Below are 26,031 nucleotides of genomic sequence, written 5' to 3'. Positions count from 1 at the left end.
AGTAGGCAGAAAGCCTAGGTCGATGGTTCTCAATTCTGGCTGCAAATGAGAACTGCATGTAGCGATTTTTCTAAATAGAGGTGCCAAGCTTTCCCCTTTGGAGATTTCAATTCCGGTTGTTCCTTTTAAGCCTTGACTCTGCCACTCTTCCTTGGGGCCCCTAGGCACCTGTTTCCTTATCTGTCGAACTTGGATAAAGATAATCACCTTCCTTATCTCACACAGACGTGATTGTCTGATTGTTCCGATAAAGGAGATAAAGCATTACAAGTTCTCTGTAAATTGGAAAATGCAGGTTAAGACCTTAGGCTACTGTTGCCCTGCCTTGTTTTACTCCTTCCTTCTTCATTTTATCTTTACCTCCAAACATTCTCTGCCTCTTCCATCAACTCTGGACCCCAGAGTATAGTATTCATCAGTCCCCAGACCCCAAGATTCTAGACTGCCTTGTTCCCTTGGGGTATCCAAGCACAGGGGTAGGATGAACTTCTGAAAGATTACTTAATCCCACCTCATGCCTTCAGGAAGACCTGTTTCTGTTACATTCCAAGCAGATGAGAACCCTCTTGGGTTGTTTTCTTTTTTTTAATTAATTAGTTTATTTTTTTATTTTTGGCTGTGTTGGGTCTTCGTTTCTGTGCAAGGGCTTTCTCTAGTTGTGGCAAGCGGGGGCCACTCTTCATCGTGGCGCGTGGGCCTCTCACTATCACGGCCTCTCTTTTTGCGGAGCACAGGCTCCAGACGCGCAGGCTCAGTAGTTGTGGCTTACGGGCTTAGTTGCTCCACGGCATGTGGGATCTTCCCAGACCAGGGCTCGAACCCGTGTCCCCTGCATTGGCAGGCAGATTCTCAACCACTGCACCACCAGGGAAGCCCCCCACCTCTTGGTTTTAAAGACACCCTCAGACATAGATATTCAGCATGTCCCCAGTGACTCTACTCAATCTTATTTCCGCAATGGGAGCCCACTGCCGAGCAATGGGGGCTTTGTTTGGGGCTCCCCTGCAGGTGGCATTAGGAAAGGCACCAAACGGAAGACGTTTGCTGTTTCCATTCATTCTTCTGCTGTTGCTTTAGGATTCTGGAACCTCTTCTACCAGCACTGCCTCTCTCCCTCCCCCTGAACTGCCAGGGTCCCAGTGAGATCTACTCCCGGGGATTCACACAGGCAGTCACAGCTGTGACTTGAAATATTCTTTATTTTGTAAACATCTGTGTTTAAAATAGATGAACCCTGCTCACAATTCATATCCTGGACCCGAGACACAGCACACGAAGTTTACCCGTCACAGGGAGATGCTGGGGCTCAGGAGCAGGTGGAGAGCCTGGGGCTGTGCCGAACCTCAAGACAACAGGTGCAAAGGTGGAGCCAACAGGCAGGCGCACCTGCTCAACAGTCTAAGGCCAGGTCCCAGGCTGCGTCCGGGACTGGAGAAGTTTAGGGGTGAGAGGCTGACTCTGGTACCTCATGAGCATAGCTGCACCCTAAAATCCCAACCCCTCTCCTGCCCCATGCCTCTCCCCAGCTGTGGCCCTTACGGATGGGGCTTCTCAGGCCATAGAATCCTAACCCCAAGTTTTCCCTTCCAGAACCCCTAGGGTACAGTAAAAATATAGTCCCTCTTCCCCAGGGGGGCTAGGAGAGAAAGGCAATGGTACTCGGCCAGATCTTCAGGGAAAGCAGCAACAGTGACCACAGGTTGGAGCCAGTGGCCAGTATAACTTCCCCTCCCCCAAGCCCCTGGCTGAGGGCACACCGCGGGTTGGCACTGCTGACCTCCCCACCCCAGAGTGATGCTGCATGTTTTAACAGCTGAGGAGTTAGTTCTCAAGGAAACATCCTCAGCTGTGGTCATGACTTCGTCCTAAAGAGGCAGCTCTTTACATTTCTCATTAGCTGACGATTTATAACTATTCCTGCCTTCCTTTTCCTTCCACTACAATAACCCATCCCCCATTCCCTCATCCTGAGCTACCCTCTCCTGCCCTCTCCTGATTTGATAAGAGTCAGAGGAAAGGTTTGGCAATTTCAACCCCCACCCATTTTTTCAGAGGAGTAAGGAAGTGGGGCTCTTAACCCTTCACATGTGTGTGTCCTGGATTTTAGTCTTTAATTAGTGAATGTTCGATGCCCAGTTTTGTTTTCACTCCAGCGCCAGCCATGCAACGCAGCTTAAGACTGATCCTCCTCCCTAGGCTTCTCCCATCTTGGGAAGGTGGGGAGGAACCCTACTAGGGCTGGTAACTGACTTGTTCCCTCCTTAAAGGGCCTCCTGCAAACGACTCTTGGACCATATGGGGTTAAAGAAACTTCTTCCTGAAACAAAGGGCCCTGGAGGAGGGAGTCCGCTTCCCTCCACCTGTAGCCACAGTGCAGTTGGCAAACCCTCAGGCCTCTGACTCAGGAGCTGAGGAACAAGATGAGCACTTGGTCTTGAAGGCTGAAGGGAACAGCACCAAGCATTCCTACCCAGGGCTCGCCTGCTTTCTGCCCGTGAGCCCCCTGCCCTTCTCCCACAAACTCTGGGTCTCAGGAAAGCCTTGAGAGCGGAAGGCTGGGCTCGGTGAAAGAACACCAGCGTGGTTCTGTCACCTCTCACCTGCCGGGGCGGTGGGGAAGTGCCCTTCTTACATAAGAAATGGAAGATGGGGCCCAGGAATCTCTGCTGCTGCCGAATTCCCCTCTGCTTTGCAAACTGCTGTCCTGGCTCTTAACTTGATACTTAGGAGCTGGTCCTTCATTTCCAAACACCTCCCCTTCCTGGAGTGTGTGGTTGGCCCCAGGGCTCTCCATGCCCCTGCAGTGCCCTCAGGCCTTGGTCCACATCTTTAAATTCGGGAGCCCGGGGTCAGGGAGAAATAGTGTATGTACTGCAGGGCAGGTAGAGAATTGAGGTTACTTCTTATCCCTGCCACCCCTCATCATTTTTTTTCTTCTCTGAAACTCAGTTCCCCCAAGAGGCAGGAGGGCAGGCAGCCAAGTGCAGCAGAAGCTGGGGATGGGGCGGGGTGGGGGTGGGGTGTAGGACAACCCCAGGCGTGGGGACCACCAGTTTGGGCTTTCCTTCCTCTCTTGCCGTTCCTCTTTCCCCAGTCACCGGGGAGGCAGGCCCATGGCACATGAAGGGGCAGCGGGGAGGAGAGGACGGGAAGAATTTCCCACAAAGCGGGGTGGGGCTTCTCCCAGAGCAGAGCAGGGAACGTGCCCCTGAGCCTGAGTCCACTCCCTCGGCCCGGCAAAGAGGGAGGAATTGAAAGGTGCTGTACCAGCAGCCACACAGGACACGTGGGGGGGCGGGGGGAGGGCTTTGATAGGAACACAGCTGAGGGGAAGGGACAGAAAGGTGGGAAGAAGCGAGGAGAAGCGGAGAGGAGACCAGATGCACTGAGAGAGAAGGAACCTCCAGTGGCCTTGACTCCAGACTGGGCCATCGTCTGGGACCTCAGGGTAGTGAGGCAGTGCTCATAGCACATCAGGGGCTTGAAGCAGGCCTGTGGCTGGGGAAACGGGCTGGAGGGGGCCATCCCGGGAGGAGGGTGGGGGGAGGGGGGCGAGGCTGCTCGGACAGGACAGAGGAGCTGCTCCCCGGAGCCAGGCAGGGGGAGGAGCAGTGGCCGAGATTCCACAGGGTCACCCGAAGGAGAAGAGAAGCAGGGCAAAGCCCAGGCTCCCTGTGTGCCCGCAGCCCTCCTGCGGGGAGAGAGGACTGTGCGGGGCGCTCCACGCAAGATGCTCAGCACCAGCAGGTTTTTGAAGAGTTCTCCGGGCCCTCAGGTTTGCCCTCATCCTCCTCCATCTCCGCCAGGGCCAACTCATTGCTGGCGGGTGTCCGCAGACCTTCCAGCTCCTTCCTGTGGGCCTGCAGCACCAGCTCGGTCAGGCGCGTGAAGGACTGGGAGGGCAAGGAACACAGTAAGTCCAGGTCTCCCCTCTTCCCGGCACCCCTGTGGCTGCCCGCCCTGGGTGGGGCTCATCTGCTCTCAGCCACTCTGCTGCCCCGTCCTCTCGCCTCCCCGCCTCGCTGGACTCAGCTCAAGAGACGGGACTCACCTCTTTAATGTTGAGGTTGGTGCAGGCACTTGTTTCATAGAAGTCCATGCCGTACTCTTTAGCCAGCTGCAAGAGAAGAACATTCCCGAAAGGGCGTCGCTCAGGGAAGGGAGGTGCCCGCAGCACCTGGTGCATCCTTCCTGCCACTGCACTCAGGGCCCGCGCTGTGTCGCGATAGTTTCTCAGAGTAGATAATTTCTCAGATGAGACTAGGACTTCCTAAGACACAGGCTAGCAGAGAATGGGAGAAGATGCTCCACAAATGCACCCCACCTACACACAGGCACACATATACACCCAACACACACACATCACATGTTAGGAGACAGAGACACAAAATTATTGGGACAAACTAATGAAAAACATGGGCTTTGAGGTCAAACAGACCCAGCTGGAATACCAGTGCTGTCACTTAAGAGCGTATGACCTTAGACAAGTTACCTCTTCCCTCTAAGCCCCAACTTCGCATTCTGTTCAAAGGGGATGAGAGCGTCTATCAACCAAGGCTGTGGAAGAGTTAAATGGGGTCATGCATCTGTAAGCACTTGCTTAGCACAGGGCCACACGTACAGTAATCAACAAATACGAATATTCTAGTAGGAATTGGCCTCTATTTTCAAAACTTTCAATGACCATGTATTATTTTTTATACTAAAAAACAATTTTATTTCAAGTGCTAATGGGACGCTATTGACTGAAGAGGGAGAGAAAAACTCTTGAGGCCCTCAGAGTAAGTGGGTGACTCTGGCCTCCGTGGTACCCATCTTTCTTTCTGTTCTCTGGGAGGATGGTCTCCCTGTGTGATTGGACATTCCCTCAAAACCATCCTCCTACCCTCTCTGCCACCATGGCTTCTCCGAATGTGGGCCCTTCATGCCTTCATTTCCCTTCCTACCTCTTTTCAACTGTAAGGAGGACAGGGAGTGCGTGTGGAGGGGTGAGATGACTGTAGGACAGAAGCTATGCCTAGATGCTGCTAGGGGAGAAGGGAGCCACTTGAGGTCCCTCCTCCGCGCTAACCAGGGTGGGCTCTTAGGCAGAGGTAATCCTGCTTTGGGCGCCTTGGAGTTGGGAGAGGTCTTTGTTTCAGGATGGACCCCAAATCACTGTCCTAAAGGACAGAAAACAAACTCTCAAGGATGGCAATTCAGCCAGTGCCTTAGGCTACTGTGGAGGTAGGGGGGTGTCTGATGATGGTGATAGAACCCTGGGTCCCAGTTCTCAGGCCTGGCCCAGGAAGCCAGCCAAAAACTCAAGGGATGGATTCAGCCAGCTCACTCGCACTTACCTGCTGCCCTTGCTCTCTTCCCACCTGCCGTTTCTGCTCTTCATCAGCCTTATTCCCTATAAGGATCTTCTGGACACCTTCTGGTGCATACTAGGGACAAAGGACAGACAGAACTGCCAGTGAGTCCTGCTTTCCCCCAATCTCCCCACCCACACAGCCTACACTGGCTTCCACACCAGCAGCAAAGTTAAGAGCCCTAGGGACAGAGTGGGCTGACCGGGTGCAGGTGCCAGGCGTCCCCAAGTACCATGGCTGATCCCAGGGGTCCCAGAGGGATGTCACAGGGTAGAAGACACTGATGCTTCCTCGGGCTGGACAACTGGAAAGGACACTGGACTGAAGTCCAGCCCCTTATTCTACAGATGAAGAAGTGGGGACTCAGAGTTCAAATGGCTTGCCCAGGGCTCCACAACTGTGGTGGCAGAGCCAGGACTGGAACCCCAGTCTCGCAATTCCACCTGGTCCTGACATTTCAGGAAGGAAGCTGTTCACAGCGTAGGCTCTGTTCTAACTCATTTTAGGGGAAGACACAGCCATGGAGGCCTGGCAGGTTATAGAGCATGGAGGGCATGGCTGCTTGGGCTTCTTCCTCATGTCTTACTCACCCAGAGGTCTTGATCCAGGGCTGCAGAAGGCAAGGGTTCCTGGTAGTGTTTGCTCGCCAACCCTGACAGCTTCAGCCCTTCCCATGTGGCCTTCACTTTGCTTTCCCCTCTGAGGTGCCCTTCCCCACCCCCAAGAGTGAGGCAGCACATCCTACCTCATCCACATCACTGACCCACTTCATGATGTGCTGGTAAGAGCGCTCGCTGCTAATGTCGTAGACTAAAAATATACCCTGAGAGAGAGAAGGAGAGAGAGATGGGGCAGGTACATGCACACAGAGACAGTGCATAGTCATGGGGTCAGAATCGGGTGTGGTACCTTAAATGCTGGGTCCCAATCTCCCTTCTCCCTGCTTAGCATAATGAAGATCCCTCAGCACCCAGAAAAGTCTCCTTCTCTCTCAGACCCCCAAAGCTGTCGCTTCCTCGGCTCATCACAGAGCTCTCTGAGGCAGAAAGGCACCAATACTTTGATGTGGTCTTTGGCCCAGGGAGGAGGGTGGAAGTTGAGGGTGAGGGTGGGGGCCCGCCAGTAGTGAGTGCTCAGAGAGTAGCTGATGAATGAATGATCAGTGAACCGCCCTGAGCCCACCCCCCTCACTCCCCAGCAGGCAATCCGAGGGCCCATTTGGGGATCAGTGGCACAAATATCTCAAACGCCCAGAGCCAGGAGTGTGGGTGGCAGCATCCCACCTCTAAACCCTGAAAATAGCGGCTCACCTGGGCCCGTCGATAGTACTGCTTTGTGATGGTCTGATATCTCTCCTGCCCCGCTGTGTCCCTGCAATAGAAAGCCAGCCCTTCAAAAGAGCAGGGACCATGGAAGCAGGTGGAGAGGGGAGGAACGGGACCTGGGAGACCCTGTGCCTTTGCAGGAGAAACTGGAGAGCTGCAGGGTGAAAAATCAGTGGAGCTTTGGTCCCCAAGGGGATCCAAACGTATCTGACTCTGCAGCAGAGAGGGCTGGTCATAGGTGCTGACAGGGCTTGTGGGTCCTTGTCAACTGTATCTGCACTAGGAGCAACAACCATAACTGGGTCTTGGATAACTTTATCTAGGATTTGGCCACTGTGGCCAGACTGGTGGGACTACTCCATCTCCAGTCCGTCTGGGACCTCTGCAGGCAAAGCCCATAGCACTCTGAAACTGGGAGGCCGCTCCAAATGCTGGAAAGGCAATGCTTCCAGGAGCAACAGGCCAGGGAGCTATAGCGGCCCCCTGTGGCTACTTATGGGAACTGCACTGTGCTGTAGTGAGGAACTCAGACCAGGAACTCCCACCGTAAGGATGGGGCGTAGCCCTCCCTGCTTGGAATCCTACCTCAGTGCTATGCAGGGCAGCAGGGCCCAAGGGAAAAGCTTTATTCGAAGACAAACCCGCAGTGCTTAGTTTGCCAATTCCTTCTAATTCTTGCTTTTTGGTGACTTGCGGTCAGTCCCATAAGTTCCTTAAGAAAGAGATGAGAGGGAACTCCCTGGTGGTTCCGTGGTTAGGACTCCGCGCTTTCACTGCCAAGGGCCTGGATTTAATCCCTGGTCGGGGAACTAAGATTTTGGGAGCCGCAGAGATGAGAGATTAAGGCTCATGGGAGCAGGAGATGGGCTTTGAGACTTCTGCTTCTCTCCATCGAAAAGGTGGCCAGTTACTCCAGATGAAGCCTCTGGATTTTACACACGGCAGTGGCAGCTAGGGAGAGCCCCAGGTCCTCTCCTCCTACCCAACTCACCAAATCTGTATCCGTACTTTGATGCCATCTACCTCTATGGTCTTCATCTTAAAGTCAACACCTGGGGAAAGGAAGTGAGCAAGAAAGTTAGGAAGGGGGCTTCCCTGGTGGTGCAGTGGTGAAGAATCCACCTGCCAACGCAGGGGACACGGGTTCGAGCCCTGGTCTAGGAAGATCCCACATGCCGCAGAGCAACTAAGCCCGTGCGCCACAACTACTGAGCCTGTGCTCTAGAGCCCGTGAGCCACAACTACCGAGCCCGCATGCCACAACTACTGAAGCCCACGTGCCTAGAGCCCGTGCTCTGCAACAAGAGAAGCCACCACAATGAGAAGCCCGCGCACCGCAACGAAGAGTAGCCCCCACTCACCACAACTAGAGAAAGCCCGTGCTCAGCAACAAAAAATAAAATAAATAAATTTAAAAAAAAAAAGAAAGGAAGGATACCCGCTGAAGAACTGAAGTAAGGCCCAGGGCACTCATACCTGAGGGTCTCCTTTTGGTTTAACTTGGCAGAAAGATGGCACAAGGTAAAGGCCTTCTTGAACCAAAAACTGACCCTCAAGGAGTGTCCAGGGCTTTGAATGGGGCTTCCCTTCCTCCCTGAGCTGCGAGTTGCCAGGAGTAAAGGGCCTGTGGCACACAGGAAGTGAATAGGGGGGAATCCACTCCGTTGCTGCCTTACTTAGCCCCAAAATGTGTCTCACTCTACTCCTGTGTAAAGTCTTCCTTATTTATACTTCTGCAGAGAACCACTTGTATTTATCCCTCCTGGAACTCTAATCCCCAGGACTAGCAGTCCACCTCATTTGCCTGGGTTTATTCTCTGCCTTATTAGCATATGGTGCCGTCATGAATGTGGGGAAGGCACAGAGACCCTGGCGAGAGAGGAGGACTGTTGCAGCCCCACGGTGTGTATAGAGCCCTCGGCACCTAACAAAGGCCCACCAAGGAGACGGCCTAGTGCCTCTGTTGCTGACTAGGCCCTTTTACCAGAGGAGGCACTGTTGTTTACTAGAAGGAGCATGGGCTTCAATGTCAGGCCTGTGCTTGGATCCTAACTCTGGCCACTTAACTCATAGCTATGACCTTGGGCACCTCTGAGCCTCCATTTTCTCATCAGTAAATGGGGACATTACCAATCATTTCAGAGGGTCACTGAGAAAACCAAATGAGATACAGTGCCGGGCACCTGGTGGACATTCAGTGGGTCACAGCTATCACTATACCAAGTGCAGCCCTGGTCTACATGGGAGCTCCTGGGTCACTGCCAGTGACCACATGAAGAGGCAGTGGCACAGCATGCCATTCGGGGAGGGAGGGTGGACAATTGGGTTCTCAGGCTCATCTGCCCAGGGGCTTGAGGAGCTAAGCTGCCACAAGACACAGGAAACGTAAGGGATTTGGCAAACCAGTCCAGCGCAGAAACGTATCTGGGGAATTTGCAGCAGGAGAAGTCAGCACCACCAGCAGCATGCAGGCTTGAATCTGAGTGACAGCAGTGATGAGGCACCTCTCCCCAGCCCTCACTGTGCCAGGCACTGTGCCCAGTGATTCAAGAACTGTGTCTAGGAAGTTAATTAAGCTGCAGTCCTAGTGCGCTCCCTGGAGACAAGTCAGGAATGGGCACCATTAACCAGTGTTCAGGTGAGAAACAGGGTGAAGGCAGAGTTCTGGCCCGTAGTCCCCAGGCTGCACAGCACAGCCCCAAAGGTGCCAGAATCCCCAGTGCCCCTGCCATTCCACCCCGGCATTAGTTCTTTGCCAACAGGAATACTTCCCCCCTTATCCACATTGTCCCCAGCTTTCCACAAACACAGACATTAAATTCAGGCTCTTCCTTCTCACCACTGAGACCAATCATCATTTAATTAAAAGGGAGAAAAAGATTCAGACTGGACAACCTTAACGAAATCAACTTGCTCGGAAGTGAATCATTTTTCACCTGCCCAAGCTGATTCATATCTATCGAGCTGTACTTTTCCAAATGGATAACGTCTGGCAGCCATTCTACCGAGGGTGCCAAGAAAGTTAAAAAAAGAGGAGGGAGAAAGAAGGAGAGGGGCCCCTGGCCTTGGTGGGGGGCAGTAGCGTGCTCACCCCCTCCCTAGACAAGCAGTTGTCAAGAATTTGCGTCTCGGGACTTCCCTGGTGGTCCAATGGGTAAGACTCCACGCTCCCAATGCAGGGGGCCTGGGTTCGATCCCTGGTTAGGGAACTAGATCCCGCATGCCACAGCTAAGAGTTCGCATGCCACAACTAAATATCCCGCATGCCACAACTAAGACCTGGTGCAGCCTAAATAAATAAATAAATATTTTTAAAAAAATTTGCTTCTCCCCAACACCCGGCATAGAAGGGAATCAAGAAACCTTTGTTCTTTCCTGGTACAGTGCCTTCTTCCCAGGAAAACCAGGGATTCTGTTCATTTCATAATAAAGCCAGCTCATCCTCATACCAGCCCAGCAAGCCCAGTCAAAGGGCAGCACCTTGTGCAAAGTGGTCGCAAGGGTGGGGAGCTGGTGAGAGAGGAATCTATATCCTTTATTCCACAAACCTCTATGGGAACTTACTTTGTGCCCTGCACAGTGCTAGATGCAGACAAAGTGGCCAAAAAGACAGATGGTCCTTGCCCTTACAGAGCTTATCAGACAGGAAACAAAGGCCCAGGGAGGGAAGATAACTAGCCCAGGGATGGCACAGCAAGTAGCAGTGGCCTGTTTGATGGCAGAGCCCTTGCACTGTTCCTTGGGGGAACGAGAGGAGAATAGTGTGTTAACCAGGCAGAGAGGCCTTACCTACGCTTTGCTGTTTCTCTCTGGAGAAGGGCTCAGCTGGGGGAGGAGCCCCCAACACCAGGGAGCTTTCCCTGACAATGAAGGCAGGTCTTAGGAGAGGCAGGGCTGACAAGAAGACAGGGAGCCGCCCTGGGAGTGAGCGCTGGGCTTGGATTCCTCCTCCCCTCTTCCCTCGCTTCTTAGCTGTGTGGCCAGGGACCAAGGCTGGGGAATTCTGGGGGCTCATGGCACCCCCCACCCACCACCGTCTTGCAACCTAGACCCTCCTGACCACCGATAAAATTTGTTGTAACATCTCTGAGAAATAAAATGCATCAGTATTGGCTCTTCACCGGCACTAAGGAAGAAACAGAAAGTCTATGCCTTCTGAGGGATCTTCCTCTCCCACCCACTCCCCTCCTTTAAATTGAAAGATTAACAGCCCAAAGATCTTCTAGTGAAATCTATTGCTCTACTCTGCTCCCATACACCCTGCACCTTCCACGGTGTCCATCTACCAGTCAGCCCTGGCCTGCCGTGACCTGTGCCCATCTGCGGCCCCTTCCCTGTCCCTGCGTGGCTGTTGGTTTTTTCCCACTGCTGAGCACTGCAGGGCAAAGTCAAAAGACTGGCCCTGTTTAGTCGCCTAGAGACTCACGCTTTCTCACCTCCGCCGGCCCTCGCCGCTGCTCAGAAGCTGTTTATTCCAGGTGCTTCACCCACCACATTCCTCACAGCCACTGTCTTCCCTGCTGAAGGGCTCAGTCCTGGCCCACCCTCTCCCTACCACTACCGCTGAAAGCATCCAAGAGAACACCCTGTCCACTGTCTTAAGGGCGAAGTGACAGCTGCCTGATGAAGCCTTGCTGTGAGGCCCACCTCATTTCCTCAGAATGTCCTGTCGTCTCCACCTTCCCTGGGGAAGGGTCCTCTATCCTTTCCAAGTCTCACCTCTCAGCTGTCATCAGCCCCCTCTAAGTGTACATCCTGTCCTAACAGTTTCGCCCCTCTCTGTTGCACCTTCAGACTCTTTAGGGAGAAGAGAGATTCTTCATCTAACTCCACCCCTGGTGTGTTCTCACTCTGGCTCCCCTAAGACAGCACTTCTCAAACTTTAAAGTGGATGCAACTCATGTGGGGACCATGTTAAAATGCAGATTCTGATTGAGTCGGTGTGAGGTGCGGCCTAAGATGCCACACAAGCCTCCGGGTGAGGCTGATATTACTGGTCCATGGAGCACACTTTTGACAGCAGGCTTCTAAGGACAGTGGTTCTCAAAGTGCGGTCCCCGGACCTGCAGCATCCGTACCACCATCAGTCAGGGCTTGTTAGAAATGCCAATTATTAGGCCTCGCCTCAGATCTACAGAATCCAAAGCTCTGGGCAGGGGGAGGGGTGGAGGTGGCTAGGAATCTGTGTTTTAACAAGCTCTCCAGGTGATTCCAGCACATGCTGAAGTGCGGGAGTTCCATCTGGACTGCGACTTTGCACGGGAAGTGTCAAGGGAGGCAGCATGGGAGTTCTCCGATTCTCAGGGTGTGCTTTGCAGATGCTGAGCTTTAGAATCACCTGGGGTGATTAAAAAAAAAAAAAGAGAGATACTACTTTGACTTTCTAGACCTAATGAATCAGAATTTGAGAGTGAGGCCCTGAAACCTGTATTTTTAACAGGACCATGGGTGACTTTTTAGATAGACGAAAGTTTGAGGGTTCTAATTTAGTGGAAGAGCTATCCATTGGCACTGGAGCCAGAAAGACCTGGGTCTGAATCCTGATTCTGGTACTTGCTGTGTGACTTTGGGGAACTCTCAACTGCTCTGAGCCTCAGTTTGCTTGCATAGAATGAGAATACCAGTGGCCTCCTAAGGGTTGGTGTGGGGTATAAATTAGATAATATATGTGCAGCTCCTCATAGGTAGAAGATAGTTCTCTCACTCCTACCTTCCCTTTGCTAAATAAAGGCTTCCTGGGGAGGAGCCAGGAAAACAAACCCAGAGCACCCTTGATGTGGGAAGGATTGCACAGTCTAGTCCCCTGCTACTCCACTAACCCTTGCTCATCCGGAGACCGGCAGCATCCCTGTCACTGGGGAGCCTGTTAGAAAATGCAAATGGGCCCACCCAGACCTACTACATCTAAGGCACACTAACGTTTGAAAATCACTGTCTAGCCATCTCTAGGTAGAACACACGCAAGGTTCATGATACTGCTAAGCACTATAGCACACCCCCTGGCTAGGGGATCCAGAGCCCTTGGTTCTCATGCCAGCCCTATGAAGGAGGTAGGGGCAGGGATTATTACCGTGAGGCACAGAGAAGCCAAGTAACTTACTCCCTTCCCACATCCTATGGCGGAGCCAGAACTGCAAACAGGTTTCTCAAAACCTACCCAGGACACCTCACTTGATCAGTGGCTTCCCAACCCTCCAAGGCTGCGGACTCTTACTGCCTTTTCTGTCCCGCCCCTGCCTTCCCCACCCCTGTTCTGGTATGACAAGGCGTCTAGTAGTGGGTACACATGGAGCAAGCCCACCATAACCTATTATTAGGGAGCCCCTTGGTCCTGAGAGCTCACGATTTCACTAAGCCCAGATGCATCGCCTTGCACAGCGCCACGTCAGCACCCCTTCAAGAGGACCGGCTTCCTTTCCCAGGCACAGGGAACACCCAGGTGTGAAGAAACAAGCAGCTACCTCCACACCGCTCCGGCAGAGGTTCTTGGAGACCTTAGAGCCCTGGGAGCAGAAAGTCAAGAAGACGAGGCCCTCTCCCAACCAAGTGCCCAGAGCACGACCAGCAGTTCATCGTTTCTTCCCAGCACCTCAGATACATCAATGGTGGTGTCCGCCACACCCAGTGTCCCTTTTCGGCTGGAAGTGCACAACCCAAAGCCTCCGCTCAGGGAAGCAGGGCTGGCTGTGGCATGTTCTTTGTGGAGAAGCAACTCCCGCCTAGACCAGGATGGACATCTGACCCAAAGGAGGCCCATCAGTGGGCTTGCTGGTCACCCACAGCGTGACCTGGCCAACAGGAGCAGCTGGGGGAGTGCCAGTGCCGTCTCCGCCAAAGCGGCTCCTTCCAGGTGGTGCAGAGGGCCTGGCCAGTTGGTACCGAGAGAAGCAGGAGGCAGACAGATGTGCGGAGTGGGGGCTGGGGGCATGGGTCCCAGCACAGCTACCGGTCCATGCCAGACCCCAGGTGTCGGCCCGTGGGCATCCTCATAGCACAGCCCCTCTTCTTAGCGCGCACCTCAGGTTGCCTGAGAACTCTCAGCCTGTACTTGCCCACTGCCGCCTAGTGGCTCCCCCAGGCTGGTGGCAAGTCGTTTCAGCTACAGGGCTGGGAGGAAGACGATGTGCCCTGCTGCTTGCCACCTCCTACTTTTTGTCTTCTTGATGCAGAGCACCTAAGAGGCAGAGGATAACTTTTGTATTTGACAAAATTTGTGTTTGTTTTAAAAATCTCTGCCTCGCACTTCCCTGGTGGCGCAGTGGTTAAGAATCCACCTGCCGGGCTTCCCCAGTGGCGCAGTGGTTGAGAATCTGCCTGCTAATGCAGGGGACACGGGTTTGAGCCCTGGTCTGGGAGGATCCCACATGCCGCAGAGCAACTAGGCCCGTGAGCCACAACTACTAAGCCTGCGCGTCTGGAGCCTGTGCTTCGCAACAAGAAAGGTCGCAATAGTGAGAGGCCCGCACACCGCGATGAAGAGTGGCCCCCGGGCTTCCCTGGTGGCGCAGTGATTGAGAGTCCGCCTGCCGATGCAGGGGACACGGGTTCGTGCTCCAGTCCAGGAAGATCCCACATGCTGTGGAGCAGCTAGGCCCGTGAGCCATGGCCGCTAAGCCTGCGCGTCTGGAACCTGTGCTCCGCAACGGGAGAGGCCACAGCAGTGAGAGGCCCGCGTACCGCAAAAAAAAAAAAAAAAAAAAAGAGTGGCCCCCGCTTGCCACAACTAGAGAAAGCCCTCGCACAGAAATGAAGACCCAACACAGCAAAAATAAATAAATAAATTACTAAAAAAAACCTCCTACCCCCAACATCTTAAAAAAAAACAAAAAGAAAGAATCCACCTGCCACTGCAGGGGACACGGGTTCGATCCCTGGACCGGGAAGATCCCACATGCCGCGGAGCAATTAATACCATGAGCCACAACTACTGAGCCCGCACTACTAAAGCCCGTGCTCCGCAACAAGGGAAGCCACCGCAGTGAGAAGCCCGCGCACCACAACGAAGAATAGCTCCCACTTGCTGCAACTAGAGAAAGCCCACACGCAACAAGAAAGACCCAACGCAGCCATAAATAAATAATTTAAAAAAAATCTCCGCCTCCATACCAGCAGTGCCAGGCATAAAGTAGCAATGCCCTTAGTGGCATCCCCCCGCCCCAGAGAGCAGGAGGAGGGGGGGCCCATGGCTCAAGAGCAGTGGCATGTGTCCTGCTGCCTTAACACCTCACAGACAATGACAAGAAAACTCAGTTAAGTGACAGTGCCAGGCCCTGACACAGCTATGACGGTGCTGCCCTAACTATACCAGTGGCCTCTGGCTCTTCCTGTGTCCTTGGCTGTGTAGCCTCTGCTCCTTCAACCGCAACCCCCGGGGACTGCCAGGCCACACCCAGAGTCCTGGAGCACAGCAACAGGGCTGCCGTCAGAGAACTGGAGGACAGGGAGGCCCTGCTTTAGGTACTGGGGCTGGGGACAGAGGGACAGGGCAGGGGAGACGGCACTGGCACTCCCTCAGCTCCTAAGATACCTCACTGTGGGGACGAGCTTACTGCCCCAGTCCACAGTGGAGGGCCTGGGAAGACCGTGGAAAGAAGGGAACAGGGCACATCCAGGGGAACAGCACTCCTTCCCATCACTGTCTGCCTCCTGGAAAGCATGGGAGTGCAGCTCAAGAAACAGGGTGGCTTGAGGACACGGGGAGGGGAGGGGGGGGCTGGGACAAGGTGAGAGAGTGGCATGGACATATATACACTACCAAATATAGAATGGATGGTTGGTGGGAAGCAGCTGCATAGCACAGGGAGATCAGCTCCGTGCTTTGTGACCACCTAGAGGGGTGGGATAGGGAGGGTGGGAGGGAGACGCAAGAGGGAGGGGAGGGCTTCCCTGGTGGCGCAGTGGTTGAGAGTCCGCCTGCCTATGCAGGGGACACAGGTTCGTGCCCCGGTCCAGGAAGATCCCACATGCTGCAGAGCGGCTGGGCCCGTGAGCCATGGCCGCTGAGCCTGCACGTCCGGAGCCTGTGCTCCGCAGCAGGAGAGACTACAGCAGTGAGAGGCCCAGGTACTGCAAAAAAAAAAAAAAAAAAAAGAGGGAGGGGATATGGGGATATGTGTATACGTATGGCTGATTCACTTTGTTATACAGCAGAACCTAAGCACCATTGTAGAGCAATTATACTCCAATAAAGATGTTGAAAAAAACAACAAAGAAGAAACAGAGTGGCGAGGTCGTTAACACAATTGTGAGGTCAGAGTTTGGTTCCAATCCTGCCTTTACCACTAATTGCCTGTGTGATCCTGGGAAAGCTACTTAACTTCTCTTTGCTTTAGTTTCCTCACCTGTGAAACGGGGATGGCAATCCCTGATGTCAGAGAATTTTTGTAAGGATTATGAGATAAGCTATAAAACCCTTAACACAGAGCCTGGCACAAAGAGCTTTATTAAATCTTAGCTGAAAAAGCTATCTCCTATGGTGGGGAGGAGATTAGGGTCATGGCTTGGGGAATAGAAAAAGCTCTAGAAAGTAGGAAGGAGCTCATGTCAGGAAGAGGAAGCAGAGCGGTGCCGAGAGGGGAGACAACCACGCTCAGCTGGAGTGTTTCAACGGAAAGTGAGGATGCCGCCCACCGCGGGAGCCACACGGCCCCCAGAGTCTGCCTGCAACCTAGATTCTGGCAAACCAGGTGTGCCTGTTGGTGAGCCAGCACCTCATGGGTTAATGTCAGGTGCCAGCTTGCCCGCCCGCCCAGTGCCACGTGCTTCAAGTGGAAACAGGACTCTCCTGGGTGCCAAATGTTATCACCGTGATCAACCGCAGCCCAGAGGCCCGGCAGCCAGCGTGACCTGAGCCTTTCCATCAGCAAGGAGACGCCACCACAGGAACAACTTAATACATCTGAAACCCAAGGCAGATACCCAATCCCTGGAGCCATGTTGGCTCCGGTTACCAAAGCTCAAGTCCCGGGAAGGACCCCAGCCCCTCCCCCTGCAGGAAACCAGCATGTACGGGACAGGACGTGTGGAGCTCACGTGGGATGTGGCAGGAGGTCACCCCGAGCAACCCCAAAACAAACTGTCGGGAAAGGCAGATCCTGCAGGGAGGTGGCTGCCTGACTTTGCCACCCCAAACAAGGCACCAGCGTAATCCCTTGCCCTCAGCAAGAGAGGAAACCATTTCCCCGCCAGCTGAGGGACAAGGGAGGGGAAGAACAGGGAGAGGAAGAAGACAGGAGAGCTAAGAGACAAATCTCAAGAGAAGATTCCAGGCACAAGTGTGCCTCACACCAGTCAGGTGAGGGGCGGGGCAGAGGGTCTTTGCCCCAAGCCTGCCACTTACTGCATCGCCCTTCCTCCCTTCTGTCTGGGAACTCTTAGCCTCACTGTTTGTGCGGCTGCATGCCACTGACTTCCTCTTACCCAGCTCCGGAATGACTGTCCCTCATGCTGGCCTTGTTCAGGGGAAAAGGTGCCCCCAGGCTCTCTGAGCACATGCATGAGGCAGCATTCGCACCATCTTGCTCTGGGAGCAATGGGAAGCAGGGCCTTTGGCAGACAGAATCCTGATCCTCTAACTCCAAGGCCATGATTTAACCTGAGGTCAAAGGCCCTGATTCAGATGTCCACCCACAAGAAAGACTGGCGATCTCAGAATGATATTCCCTCTCCTTTCTTTTTTAAGACACAAACAGATGCAGTGCATGTAGTGATACGGGGAACAACTCTCTAGGCTACTACCTTCGCATCAGATCTTGAAGGGAGAGTCTTTGGAGACCCTGGACCCAGGAACCCAGGGGCTATTATCATGCAGAAGGGTTTCCCAGTCAAACATGGACTCCCCTGATGCCGAGAGGAATGCATGCCCCAGTGCCTAAGCCCTAGGATCTCCTACTCCAGAGTCCTGGAGGGTCACTTCAGCAGCCTGGCTGAGCTGATGGGCATCATCTGACACCAGCAGTGACCCTGAGCAACAGGCAATATTGACCTTAGTGTAAGATACTGACCTGTCACCTCTGCATTCACCAAAGAGGACCCGACTCGTGCAGGGATCACGGGAGCCACTTCCTTGCTCCCTGCTATGTCTGAGCCTCTCCTATAGCGTGTATCCGAGCAGAAAAGCTAAAAGCTACAGGAAACTATTCACCCCTTACAAAATGCTCCCCTTCTTCTCCCCTCTTCTCACAGTTCCAAAGTGTGCATGAGTACACAGTGAGTTTCTCATTGTCTGTGAGTCCCAAGAAAGCAATATTACTTGCAACTTCCCTCAGGGAAGAGCAAAAGTCCTCTAGGAAATGTACGCCTGCATTCATCCATTCATTCATAACAAACTATTATTGAATGCCTACCATGCGCCAGGAGCTAAGCTAGGTACTCGAAGACACAGCTGCAAATAATACAGAAAGATCCTTGTCTTCAGAGAGCTTCTATTCTAGTGCGGAAGACAGATAATAAGTAAACTAGTAATTTCAGAGAGTGCTAAGTGTTGAGGCAAAAGCAGAATAATGGAGTAGAGGATGAGGACACCCGGGCACAAGCTGCTTTAGAATGGCTGGTCAGAGAAGATCTTTTTTTTTTTTTTTTTTTTTTTTTTTTTTGCTGTACGCGGGCCTCTCACTGCTGTGGCCTCTCCCGCTGCGGAGCACAGGCTCCGGACGCGCAGGCTCAGCGGCCATGGCTCACGGGCCCAGCCGCTCCGCGGCATGTGGGATCTTCCCAGACCGGGGCACGAACCCGCATCCCCTGCATCGGCAGGCGGACGCTCAACCACTGCGCCACCAGGGAAGCCCCAGAGAAGATCTTTTAAAGGAGGTGACATCTGAGCTGAGGATTAAATGACAAGAAGGTACCAGCAGGGGGAAGATCTGAAGGATCAGGGCCCCAGGCAGGAACACATTTCAGTCAAACTTGCAGTTCCTCAGAAGAGAAAAAAAAGAGGGGCCACATTATTCTTTCCTCTGTGATAAAAGAGGGAAAGCTTAGCAAGGCCCTGCCCTTCTCTGGGCTCTCCTGGGGACCCACCGTCGCCACGCACGTGTGCGTACACATTCATGGACATAGAAACACACATTCATGGACGTAGAAACTTGTCTGGAGGCTCTAACTGAAGAATGTACCAAGAAACTTCTCAAACACTTGCAAGGCCAACTTGGAGACTCCTCGCCCCCCACTTTATGATGAGATCTCTACACAGACTGGCTCACGTATGGAAAGCACACCATCCCTGTGCAGAGTAGGTGTTCGGGAAACATCAGTCCCCTTGCCCTTCCCACGGCTGCATGCACAGACCTCCACAGGGCCTCCGGGCTGTGTGCCACGCACTCCAGCTAACCCCGTCCTGCTCCCCTCCAGCAGACCCTTGACCTGGGCCTTGCTCCCTCAGCCGGCTGCTGAGTGGTCCGTGGGTACCGCTGAGGCAGCCAAGACCCGCCAGGCTTCTGACCACTCACTCCTCCGCCCTCCGCAGAGCCTCTTCTGGGCTGGGCCACGTTGACAGGCGGCAGAAGGTTCCAGGAGGAAGAGACTGGAGCCTGGAGCCTCAGGAGCAAACATCTTGGAGGGAACAGGCCCTCTCGATGCACCTGCCCTCGCTCGGAGCCCAAAGAGCAAACTCCCAGCAAGGCTCTAGCTGAACTTAAGCTGGTGCGACCACGGCCAGGCAGAAGAGTAGCAGCCCCGAGTCCTGAGGTGTTTTCCACACACCCCGCCCCCAGCCCCATCCCCTGGGGCACCCTGCTTAGTCTTCCAGGCCTCACTCAAATGTCACTTCCTCCGTGAAGCCGTCACCAACCGATGCAGGAGGAATGTATCACTCCTGTGTGATTCCAAAGCATTCTGACATGGTTTCTGCATAAACTCTGCTTGTCTGTCCGGATGCCTGACTCCTCAACAGCTCTGTGAGCTCCCAGAGAGCACAACAGCATCTCGCTCATTTCGCAGTCTCATTGCCTGGCAGAAAGCAGATCCTCAGTGTATGTTATTCAACCAAACTGAATCAATGAAAGAAAAAAAATGAATGAGTAGGTGTGTGAGGGAATAAATGAGTGAATGAATGAAGTCAGTACATTCCAGTAGAAAAGATCCGTGGAGAGAAAATTTTAATCAGAGAAGAGGGATCAGAGGATGACCCATATTTTGAAGCCAACTGTCGGCTCTCTCTTTGGATCATGGGGCCCCAGTCACAGAGTTCCCCATAAATATGCTATCAAAATAGTACCATGAAGGCAACACTCAGATCTCATCCTCAAAGGTGCCCCGGCCAGACTCCTCCATCACGGCCCCGGACTGTCCCCCAGAGGGTCATGTCAAGGAAGCAGCCAACAGCAGTGGCACAACGGTCCCTCCAGCCCAGAGCCCTCAGATGGGGTGAGGGAGGCACACGTCCTCTCCCCTTTGGCTCCCAGGAGAGAGGTTCTGCTTGGCAGCCGGGGATGGGCCTTCTGGGGTGAGTGAGGGCTGCCCAATGCAGTCTGGGAAAGTGGAGGAGAGGAGATGGTTCAAGTTAGGGTCACCTGAATGCAAGACGTGAGCATCACTTCCTGGGGCCTCGGTGTTCCTAGTTATAAAATAGGGCCAATGATTAGTTCTTTCCTCCTCAGTGGGCGGGATTAAGTGTCCAGGAAACTCTGTGGTACCCTTGACAAAGCACATTGCCCAGAGCGGAACAGCCAAGGAGAGGTCAGAGGCCGGTGCAGAAAATTGGCACTTTTACAGGGAAACAGACGCAAATATTAGATTACAGAAAAAGGCACTCTGGGAAGAGGGGGCAATCAGGGTGGAAGAGTAATAGCCAAATATCGACTTTCATGTTATAAAGCTCATCACCAAGCTGTCTGGGAAGCAGGGAGGAGGAGAAGAGGAGGGAGAAGCAGGAACCAGGGTGCTCGAAGCTGTGGGTGAATCTGCAGTTGTGCAGGTGGCACAGGTGCACAGAGCAGCTGAAATGAGGGCTTCTGAGCCATTCTCGGGGATCACGTCCTTGGGGCGGGGGTGTGCGCAGCAGGGCCGGAGGCAGGGTGACACCTGGCTGAGGTCGGAGCCTCGAGGCAGAGCCGTCCTCTCGGGTCACGGCTCTCCCCACTCCTCCGCCTCTGCACATCCTCGCCAACTCACTCTTCCTTCTCAGCCCCGGCACTGTCAGGGCAAGGGGGGAAATAGCACCAAAGCGGAAATGAAACCCAGAGTCTCCTCATGTGCTCCCCAGGAAGGGCAGCTGGCACCCTGGTTCCCATGTTGTTCACTGCTGTCCCCGCAGCTCCTTGCCTGGCTCAGAACGGCAGGTGCTCTGCAGAGAGTGCCCGAATGACCAAATGCACGACTGATGGACAGGATGACCTCAAAGCACATACTGACAGTTTGTTCATCTCCAACTTTCTTATGAGCTACGGATAATCATAATACAATGAGAGCAGCTGCCTTTTTTTTTTTTTTTTTTTGAGAGCTCTGCCAAGTGCTTTGTATCTATTAGCCTCTGTAATCTTCACAAAGACCATTAAGGAAGGTTCTGTTACTATCTTCCATTTACAGATGTGGAAATTAAGGGCAGAGACGTTAAGTGTCTGTAAGGCCACGGCAAGTCTTAGGCATGTGGTCTGCGCTCCTTCTATTCTGCTCAGCTTCTCACCTCCCCTTCCTTTCTGCAGGCCTCCCAACACGGTGGGGAACACAGACCCACCTGACCCTCCCGCGGTGTACACGGCATGTATACATAGTGCCTTGCGGTCTGGGGGCCCGCACACCTCAGGACCACGGTGCCCAAGCATTGGTCCCCATGTTTGTTAGGCCACTGGATTGCAGGCTATTGATCTCTCCCCCCCTGGTCCTTCCCCAGCTCACTCCCCCATCTTCAGTTACTCACAAGCCCTTTCCCCAGGCAAGGAGAGCCAGTTCAAAGAGAACTTCCTGAGAAAGATGCTACTGCAGCAGCAAACCCAGCCTGAGGAACCAAGCCTGAAGCCACAGCCGTTCAAACAGTGAAGCTGGAAAATTATAGGCCGAAGCCTCCTAGAAGCCCAGAAGGTGGCCTTCAAGACAAAAAGGTCCCCAGGACAGAGACAGAGATGACAGGGTCTCAGGGAAGACCAAGGATTGGGGGGAGAAAACCAACTCACGGGCAGTCCCTACAGCTTGCACGAGTGGCTGACATGTGGCCGCCACACAGAAAGGAAATCAAAGGTCCCCTGCGTGTCGATGTCCACTAGGATGGGACATCATCTCCCCGCTGGGCAGGCAGCGCCAGCCGCACGAGGCCCTCTCAGGTTTGAACTACTCGCTGCTTCCGGAGGGAAACAAGAACAGGGGGTTGCGTGGAGTTTGGTGTTGGTGCCCCAGGAGGGGGAGGGGTGGAAGAGAGAGAAGGGACGAGCTGAGAGGGTCCTACGTGCCCACATACTACCACTGGTCTCCCCTGACTGGTCTCCCTGCCCCAAGGCCTAAGCCCCTCTCCCAGCCAACATCCTAAGTGCCACCTTCATCCTGTCGTCCCCCTGCTCGAGAAACCCTTGACGCCATCACGAAGGCTGGAGTTCCGGCTCCTCAGCCAGGCCCTCAATGCCCTCTGCCCTCGTTTGTTCATTAGTTTAACATTTATGGAGAGCGTGCCTGGCCCTGTTCTGGGACTACGAAAACAAAGAGGAATGAGGTTTGGTCTGACCCTCAAGGCACGTGAAGTATAGTTTGGGAGACAGAGAGATAAACAGAGGAATGTTCTCCTCCCCTAAAACTCCCTTCTGTTCCAGCCAGACTGCCCAGAGTTCCATGAACACCCACTGAATTCCCACCTCTGTCGTCTCTGCTCCCGTCACTCCATCTGCTCCTTCCCCTACAGGAACTGAGATGCAGCCCACACTGCAAGCCCTCTCTCCAGCCTTCCCTCCTCCCTGAGCCTCCCTGCCGCTTCCGTCCACACGGCCCCTCTCCTTCTGTGACCTCCTCCATCTAGTGCTTTGTGTAGCATTAGCACTCATGCACGGGCCCCTCACCATGCACGGGCTGCCTAAGACAAGTCTTGCGTGGTTACTTAGCTGCTGATACCGAATGTGATACCTTCATTGCTACTAGGAACAATGAGGATATCATCCATCCCCTACATTTGAAGAGTGCTTCACAAAGTGCTTGCAAAGAGATTCTCTAATTGTGGCCAAGGCTCTTTTTCGCCTGTGTTGCTTCCCCAACTAGATCACAGGCTTCTGTGGGCAGGAAAAGGTGGACCGCAATCTGTCTCTAACATGCCTGGCGCGGTACTTTGTAGCGAATGTTTAATTAATTGGCTTAACAGGTGAAGAAACAGCAGAAAACATCACAGTGCTGACTGCCCGCCTCTGCACGGGCCCCTTCAGGGTCAGCACAGCTGCATGGGAAATAAATGCCGGTGGCACGGACCCAGCTCAGGGCCACCTGCCCACCTGCTGACCAGAAAGAAGAGGGGCGGTCAGTGCCTCCACCTACCTGGGAGGTCTCCTCACTGCCCCCTGCAGGCCCATTTCTGGAATGTCACATGCTCTTACAGTAAGTGGCCTAAACAGTGAATCACAAATTGACATGATCCAAGAATCTGAACTCTGTCTTGGTAGTCACTGGTGAATTGCCCCGTTTTCCCTATTCCACAGAAGCAGCTCTGGGAAACGTGCAGAGATCAACGTCCATGATCAGGTCGCAGCGCCAAGCCCAGATACAGGACACACGTTTTTTGTTTTTGTTTTTTGTTTTGGAATGGATAAATTAATGAATAGGACTTGGTAGTACCCATTTTCTTGGCTCCTTGATTTGTCTCCTGGCTGCCCCTTCCATCTCCCTGGGGGAACTTTCTGTATCCCTGAAGGGAAAGCTTTTCTTGACCGTCCAACTCTTCTCCTAAGTCTTAGTTACAGCCAAAAAACACGCCTAAGACAAGGCAGAGTCACAAGTGCTGTGGAAAGCTTTAAACCAGAAAGCATTTAAGAAAGCCAGTGGGGCAGATTTTAAAAGGCTGTTGTGAAGAAAGGCAGGTTTCCTTCTCTTCCATGGAATCTAAACTCCTAAAAAGTCCTCTCTATCCTGGGTAAAGGTGGACCCAGCCATCAGTGCAGAGAAAGTGCTAACCTGCTGCCCTTTGTCCTCAAGCCTGCAACCTGTCCTCATATCCCGTCTGGTTCCTCAGCCATTCCCAGGCACTCCCCCAACATCTCCTCTTCCCTGAGCCTTCCCCAGAGGCCCGCAGCCCTCCCTTGGTCTCCAGACCTGTCCCATCCCTGAGATGTGTCTCATTCAAACAGCGGCCCAGTCCAAGCTCCAGGGCCTCCTAGGAGCTAGCTTTACAGCTCCCCTGAGGAAGATGAATGCATCTATCTGTCCCCTGACCCTGAGCCCCTTGAAGACAGTGAAGCAAAGAGAGAATGAGACCCCAGGAGCTCAATGATGATGACAACGGTAATAGCAGCAGTCTTTTACAAACATTATCTCATTTAATCCTTCCAACAGCTGGGCAGGTAGGAACTGTTATCATTCCCATTCTACAGATGAGAAACGAAAGCTCAGAAGCTGAAGTGATATTCAAGGTCACGCTGCCCCAACGTGAGGTTTCCAGGTCTGTCTGACAACAAAGCCTGCCTCTGAACCATGAGGCTCTCATCCTCCTGGCTCTACCTGCTCCCTCTTTTCTCTTGGCAAGGAGCCTGTGTGGGGAGGGAGGGCGGAAGTCTCAAGTGGAAGCCTAGTCTGGGGCCCTTCCTGACAGGAGAGGGGACCTGGGCAGTGCTGAAGCCACTCCAGGGCATCACTCAGGGAACCTGTTAGATGTGAGAGGAATGTCCTCCACTCAGACCTCTCAGAGGAGGAGGCCACTCAGGGTTCAAGAGGGGACTCTCAGAGGGGAGGCCACCCACTCCTATGGACCAGTGAGCCCATAACCGTCCTGTCCGGGATACCACAAGGCCTCGTCCCTCTAAGCACAGGTTCCAGCGTTGCCAGAGCAAAGAGATCTACTCTAAGGTGAGTCCTGCCTGCTTTCTGACCCCCTTGCCTGGCAAGTAATCCTCCTGGTCCTTAGCCGCCTTCAAGACAAATGCTTCAGCTGGCTGCTTTTCGGAAGCTGGCTAGTAAATGCCCCCTTCACCGGCACATGGGCTCTCACCTTGTCCATGCCCTCCTCGCAGGTGTCCCACCTTGTGGCTTCCCTCCACAACTGTGCCCTGTCAAGTCAATCCCTTCCTCCTCTCTTCCCCCTCCTGGCTCCACACTGGGTCGCCCCTGGACTGAGGGTACCCAGTGACTCAGAACTCGGCTCCCCCCACAGTGAACCCCTGTCCCCGAGCACAAGCTTTTTCTCCCCCTCCCCCTCTGCACCTGAGGGTGGGGGGATGTCATATCGGTGGCTTTGATTCTCACTGCCCCAGCTTGGGGTACCCAGGCCTACGCCACCCTGTTATCTCGGCTTCTACGGGGAGGCTCCCCAGCGTGAGGCCCGAGCGCCTTCCATAGTCACGGACAGCAGCAGGGAGCCTGTCACCTCCAGGAACCCAGGCTTAAATCCCCAGCCGGTGGCCCCTCACCCCGGGACTCATCCCCTCGTTCTCGCCTCCCACGACACCGCCGCTAGCCGGAGGGGCGGACCCTTGTTCCCGGGCTGGGGAAGGGGCAGGGGCCGCCCCGACAAGGGGCGGCGGCGGGGAGGGTGGGGCGCCCCCGGCCACCGCCCCTTACCGATGGTGGAGATGTGCGAGGAGTGGAACTCGTTGTCGGTGAAGCGACACAGCAGGCAGGTCTTGCCTACCCCGGAGTCCCCGATCAGCAGCAACCGGAACAGCACATCGTACTGCTTCGCCATGGCTGGGCCGGCGGGCCGGCGGGCGAGCGGGCGGGCGGGCGGCGGGCTCAGCCCCGCTCGCCCCGGGCCATCGCGGCGCGCGCCCGCCCGAGAACTGCGCCGGCGGCGAGAAGGAAGCGGGGCCGGCCCGCGCCGCCTCGCCGCCGTTCGCTCGCTCGGTGCCGGGAAGCGTGTGCGGCGGGAGCGCGGTGGGAGGAGAGAGCCGGCCCTCGCCCGCCCCTTCCCCTGCGCCGCCGCCGCCGCCCGGAGAGGGGGCGGGGAACGCGCGCTGGGGAGGAGACCCCTAGGCGGGTGGGGGGGGGGCGAGGGCGGTGCGCGCTCCCCGCCCAGAGGGTGCGCAGCCCGGGGAGGGACCCGCCCCGGGACCCGCCCCCCTCCCGCCCCCCTCCCGCCCTCTTTATGCCGGGACCGGGGACAGATCGGTGGTGGGGTGGGGAACGTTTTTGTTTACCTGCAGACCTGCATGGGGGAGTTGGAATGAGCTCCCACCCAGCTCACCTCTACCAAACTCGGCTTTCGGGTCTCGTCCCTTCTCTCCAAATAGCATGCCGAA

The 26,031-nt window shown here is 54.4% G+C and overlaps 1 protein-coding gene across 6 annotated transcripts; it reads right to left on the bottom strand.

The window, feature by feature from the left end:
- Positions 1–1,181: 1,181 nt before the first annotated feature.
- On the bottom strand, positions 1,182–26,031 carry RAB15 (RAB15, member RAS oncogene family). 6 transcript variants are annotated; one of them, XM_073800363.1, is made up of 8 exons: positions 25,355–25,493; positions 18,965–19,665; positions 7,671–7,731; positions 6,665–6,725; positions 6,100–6,177; positions 5,340–5,429; positions 4,052–4,117; positions 1,182–3,893 (listed from the first exon to the last, which is right to left on the bottom strand). In XM_073800363.1, the coding sequence occupies exons 3-8, from the start codon at positions 7,715–7,717 to the stop codon at positions 3,735–3,737; spliced, it is 501 nt and encodes a 166-aa protein (XP_073656464.1). In that variant the 5' UTR covers positions 7,718–7,731; positions 18,965–19,665; positions 25,355–25,493; the 3' UTR covers positions 1,182–3,734. The 6 variants fall into 6 exon arrangements, with proteins under 6 accessions (XP_073656464.1, XP_073656465.1, XP_033706943.1 ...); XM_073800362.1 differs by lacking the exon at positions 18,965–19,665 and adding an exon at positions 4,493–4,557 and having other exon boundaries at positions 3,729–3,893; positions 25,355–25,484; XM_073800364.1 differs by lacking the exons at positions 18,965–19,665; positions 25,355–25,493 and adding an exon at positions 25,930–26,031.

This window comes from Tursiops truncatus, chromosome 2, assembly GCF_011762595.2.
Source record: "Tursiops truncatus isolate mTurTru1 chromosome 2, mTurTru1.mat.Y, whole genome shotgun sequence".
Classification (NCBI taxonomy): domain Eukaryota; kingdom Metazoa; phylum Chordata; class Mammalia; order Artiodactyla; family Delphinidae; genus Tursiops; species Tursiops truncatus.
Note: the sequence above shows the minus strand (reverse complement) of the source record. Positions and strands in the feature narration are given on the sequence as shown.

Coding starts and splice junctions, on each gene's coding strand:
- RAB15 (XM_004314828.4), bottom strand. CDS start 25,478: ATGGCGAAGCAGTACGATGTGCTGTTCCGGTTGCTGCTGATCGGGGAC. Junction 6,178..6,664: donor AGTACTATCGACGGGCCCAG/GTGAGCCGCTAT, acceptor TCTCTCTCTCAG/GGTATATTTTTAGTCTACGA. Junction 3,894..4,051: donor CCAACCTCAACATTAAAGAG/GTGAGTCCCGTC, acceptor TTGCCCTCCCAG/TCCTTCACGCGCCTGACCGA.